The 4438-nt window shown below is 62.5% G+C and overlaps 1 protein-coding gene across 1 annotated transcript in view; it reads left to right on the top strand.

The window, feature by feature from the left end:
• The window catches only part of CUX2 (cut like homeobox 2), a 43011-nt gene that overhangs the window by 27849 nt on the left and 10724 nt on the right, over positions 1-4438 (top strand). Inside the window, exons 3-4 of the mRNA XM_085311615.1 lie at positions 1584-1662; positions 4284-4433. Coding sequence (XP_085167741.1) covers positions 1584-1662; positions 4284-4433 — 229 coding nt within the window. The remainder of the gene's footprint in view (positions 1-1583; positions 1663-4283; positions 4434-4438) is intronic.

Here is a 4438-nt window from a genome sequence, read left to right as displayed (position 1 = left end):
TTGGTCCTTTGGAGGCCGGCTGCTTTCGGGCCCCGTGAGCGCGGCGCGAGGGCCCGGAGCGCAACGCGGGTTTCCAAAGGCGAGGAATGTTTCTCCGGAAAATAATTAGGGATRTCTCGGGCGCCTCCCGCTTTTCCGCCCCGGGAGCCGCTCGGAGCGATCCGCCTTYGCCGCCGGCGGCTCCTCCAGCCCTCCCGTTCTCCTCCTTTCCTCCCAGACTTTATCCATCAGCAAAAAGAGAGGAAAATAGCGAAGATTTGAGGGTTTTTTTGTCATCAGTTGTTTTTTTCATCGGTTTTCTTTACCGTGTGGGGTCTCCGCTGCTGCTCTCTCCCCCGACAGCTGTTCCTCCTCTTTTAAAAGAGCTCGTTTGCGTTTTACTGCCGCGAGTATTTAGATGGAAATAACCGACCACTTATCCCGCACTTGATCTCGTGCATGTAGGAATCAACCGGCCCCGGTGCGGCGGTGCGAGGCGAATCCGGCGGCTCTGCAGCGGAGACGCTCCGGCTCCGGCGGCGCCGGCGGAGGAAGGAGCCTCCGGGAAGGAGCCTCCGTCCGGGGAGGGCGATCAGCTGAGCCGCTCCGTCCGGGAGAGGGGGGAGAGGGGGAGCTTTGCCATTTTGTCAGTCAATTATAATAATATTCCTGCTTCCAAATGTTTAGAAAGTTGGCTTCGGGAGGTATAATCACGGCGCAGAGGCCAGCCCGACAATAGTAATTAATTAGGCTATTACGCGCGCTGCAGCGATAATTGCTTTGCTGGAAAGCCACCAGCCGTGAACGCGATCCATCACCCCGCGCCGCTCCGGCGGCGCCTCGGCGAGCGCCGCGGCCTTCCTCCGCCGCGAGCACGGCGACGACGAGGCAGGTTCGCGTCCTCCGTGCTAAAAGGAAAGAAAAAAAAATAACGATAAAAGCCCGGCTCGTGCGATTTTAACGACGGAGAAGCAGACCTGCGTGCTCCGGGGGCTGCGAGCGGGAAGGCGGCGGCGGCTCGCTCGGGGGCTGCCGAGCCCGGGGCGGCGCGAGCTTTCCTGGCGAGGAGGAGGAGGAGGAGGAGGAGGAAGGCGGCAGGAGGCGGCTGCCCTCTGCCTCGCGCCCGGCGAGGTGCTGGGGGGCTTGGTTGGCAATTAGCCCCTCGCTAGTGGTTGGTTAATTACAGCGCTGTTGCTAACGGGGAGCCGGGAAGGCCGCCGGGAAGGGGGAGCTTGGCAAACGGGGCGCCCCGGGAGCCGCCCGCGGCCCGGCGAGCGCGGTAACAGGCAAAAAGTCTTGTTTAAGCGGCGGCATTAAATTATGATTTCCGCTGACTCGGAGCACGCCGACGGTTTGGAGCGGCGCGACGTCGCGGCCGCCCGGCCCGGCGCTTCCCGCGGGGAAAGCGGCGCCGGCCTCGTGCCCTGCTCGCCGGGCTGCTCCCCGAGCATCGCCCGGAMGGACGGACGGACGGACGGACAGAYGGACGGGTGGCRGAGCCGCGCCGTTCCCGTGCCCGGCGGGGTGTTCTCCGGGAGCCTGGAGCGTCGGCTGCTCCGCAGAGCCCCTCTCCTCACCCCTCTTTCCCCGCTGCTCCCCTGCAGGTGATTGCACTTAGCGAAAGGAGCGCGGAGGCCCAGACGGCTTGCCCGGGCGCTTACGAGCCGTCGACCGAAGCTCCAGGTGAGGAAGGCGGCGGCGCCCCGGCCGCGTAACGCACCGCTCGCCGCCGTCCCGCTAGCGCCCGGACCGGAGCCCGCGAGGAGCCAGCAGCGCACCGCCGCCGGCACCGCCGCCGCCGCCCCCTTCTGCATGTTGCTCTGGAAATACCGGCCGGCCGGACCAGCGGAAACAGCTTTTGCCATCGCTGTGTTTCAGCCCCTGAGCCAAATGCATCTTGACGTTAGAAAAGGAATACATTTGCTCGGCCCTTGTAGTAACGCGGCAGCTCTCCCCAGGTGTCTTTTCGACGGTAAGTCGGCGGCAGCGACCGAGCTCCGTCTTACGGCGTGCTTCGGGCCGGGCGCGGCTGGGAGCCGGCGCTCCTTTTAGCGATTTCTTAGGGGAATTGGGGAGACCGGATTTTTGCCCTCGTTAAGTTTTATCCTGCGAGAACCACAGGCGTCAGCTCGGCCGCCCGTCCTGGCTGCCGGGCTCCCCGAGGCGCCGCGTCGGCGAGCTCCGCGCGCGGCGCTGCAGGGGCGCCGCAGAAGTCCTGATTCGACGGGTTTTTTTGTTTTTTGCTTTGAATGGCTGCTGTCAACACAAATCTCTGGCAGAGCCTCCGACGGAGCCTGATTGCTCAGCAAGTATTTTGATAAGCGAGCTGCCGGCGTGCTGTAATTACGGGAGAAAACCGTAAATCTTTGGGATATTGTTCACACAGATGCGGCGGGAAGGGAAGGGGGGGGGGAAGCAGTAAAACGTGTTAAAAGCATAATTAACGTCACTGTCGTTGGGGATGGTGTGATTTAAGGCCGGCTCGGGCTCGCCGAGGGTTTCGTAGGGCTCGCGCTGCTCCCGGGCCCGGCGGCGCGGCGCGGCGCGGACGACGGGCCGCGGCGCGTGCCGGGACGGCTCGCCCCGCTCCAGCCGGGGTGCGGGACCCCGGCGCCCTCCTGCACCACCGCTGCCGCCGCCWGAAGCACGTGCAACACCGCCAGCTAGTGGCAACGCTTTGTATAAATACGTATATAAATATAAAAATTTATTATAAATTATATATACATAAATATATAAATTTACATGTATAAATATGTGTATTTATATGCACAGCGCTCGCTCCCGCGGTGCCGGCAGGAGACGGAGCGGCAGGCGGAGCGGGCGGGCGCCCCGGCCCGGCCCTGCTCCGCGCCTGGGAATCGCCTTCTCGTCCCGCTCGGAGCAGCCAGTTGTTTGGGTGGTTTTTTTTGTTCTTCCCCCATTACCGTTACTATTTTTTTCACCCTTGGACACGTGCCACGAGCGTGTGCCGTACAGCAGCGCACCCAGCTCGTCCCACTTCCCCGTTTATCCAACTTTTTGACCCTGGAGAATTTGATTCTATTTTCTTTCCTCTTTCTTTTTTTTCTTTCTTTCTTTCTTTTTTTTTTAATCTAAACCTATATTAACCTGGCTCGATAGGAGGCATTTTCTTGAACTTATTAAAAAATCCAGACTTGTAAATTAATTTGTTCATGTTGTACAATGGCAGTGCAGATGGACTCATTAGCATGCACACAACAAATAATTATAGATGAATTTTTAGCTGGCCTGCTTAATGGGCTTGCTGGGTTAATTATGTCAATGTATAATTACATCAGCCCTGGGAGACATAATGGCACACCCTGCTGAGCAGACACTGGCTAATGACGGTGTAGTGCTGACAGAGGGAAGACGGACGGCCCCGCGCACACCTGCGTGCCGCCGTGCAGCCGCCCACCCTCTGCGCCCGCGGTGGCCACCAGCGGGGTCCTGGGGTGGCCACCGCCGCAGGGGTCTCGGGGTGGTCACCAGGGTCCCAAGGTGGCTGCCACCATGATGATTCTGGGGTGGCGACCAAGGTCCTGGAGTGGCTGCTGCCACAGTGGTCCTGGGGTGGCCRCCAGCATCCCAGAGTGGCCACTGGGGTCTTGGGATGGTCACCAGGATCYCCAGGAGGCTCCACCATGATAGTTCTAGGGTGGCTACCAAGGTTCTGGGCTAGTCACTGGGATCCTGAGGTGGCTGCCACCAAGGTCCTGGGGTTTTCACTGGGGTCCTCAGGTGGCTGATGCCTCARTGGTCCTGGGGTGGCCACCAGCATCCTAGGGCAGCCACCAGGCTCTTGGGATGGTCACCAGGGTCCCAAGGTGGCTGCCACCACGATGGTTCTGGGGTGGCCACCAAGGTTCTGGGGTGGTCACTGGGGTCCTGAGGTGGCTGCTGCCAGGGTGGTCCCGGGGAGGTCACCAGGATCCCAAGGTGGCTGCTGCCATGGCAGTCCTGGGGTGACCAACCCCAGAACTGGGGCAACCGACCTGGGGTGTTTGCTGGGTCCACGGGTCCCAGGGTGGTTGCTCACTGGAGYCTTGGGGTGACCACCACCACCGCAGGGGTCCCAGGGCAACTACTGCCGCTATGCCGGTCCCACCACGGCCACCGGCGTGGAGGTCGTGGGGTGGCTGGGGTCAYGAGGGTCTCGCGTAGCCACCGCTGCCAAGGGGGACCGGTGGCGGCCCCGGCATGGCTGTGGCTGCGCCGGGGGGTCCCGGCGCGGGCAGGTGCCGGGAGGGTGGGCGAGGACCCGTCGCGGCCCCTCACCGCCTCCGTCCTCCGTCCCGCAGACCCCGCGCCGGTGCTGGAGGCCGCCCGGAGCTTGGAGGACCGGCTGCAGCGGCTCCAGCGCCTCGAGCCCCCCGCGCTGCCCCTGAAGGACCTCGGCCGCCAGTGGAAGAAGCACCCGGAGCCCGCCGGCGCCCAAGGTAGCTGCCGCCGCGCC

This window comes from Rhea americana, unplaced genomic scaffold (assembly GCF_003343005.1).
Source record: "Rhea americana isolate MKP2758 unplaced genomic scaffold, rheAme1 scaffold_346, whole genome shotgun sequence".
NCBI classification, from domain to species: domain Eukaryota; kingdom Metazoa; phylum Chordata; class Aves; order Rheiformes; family Rheidae; genus Rhea; species Rhea americana.
This window is presented reverse-complemented; position numbering and strand designations above follow the sequence as displayed.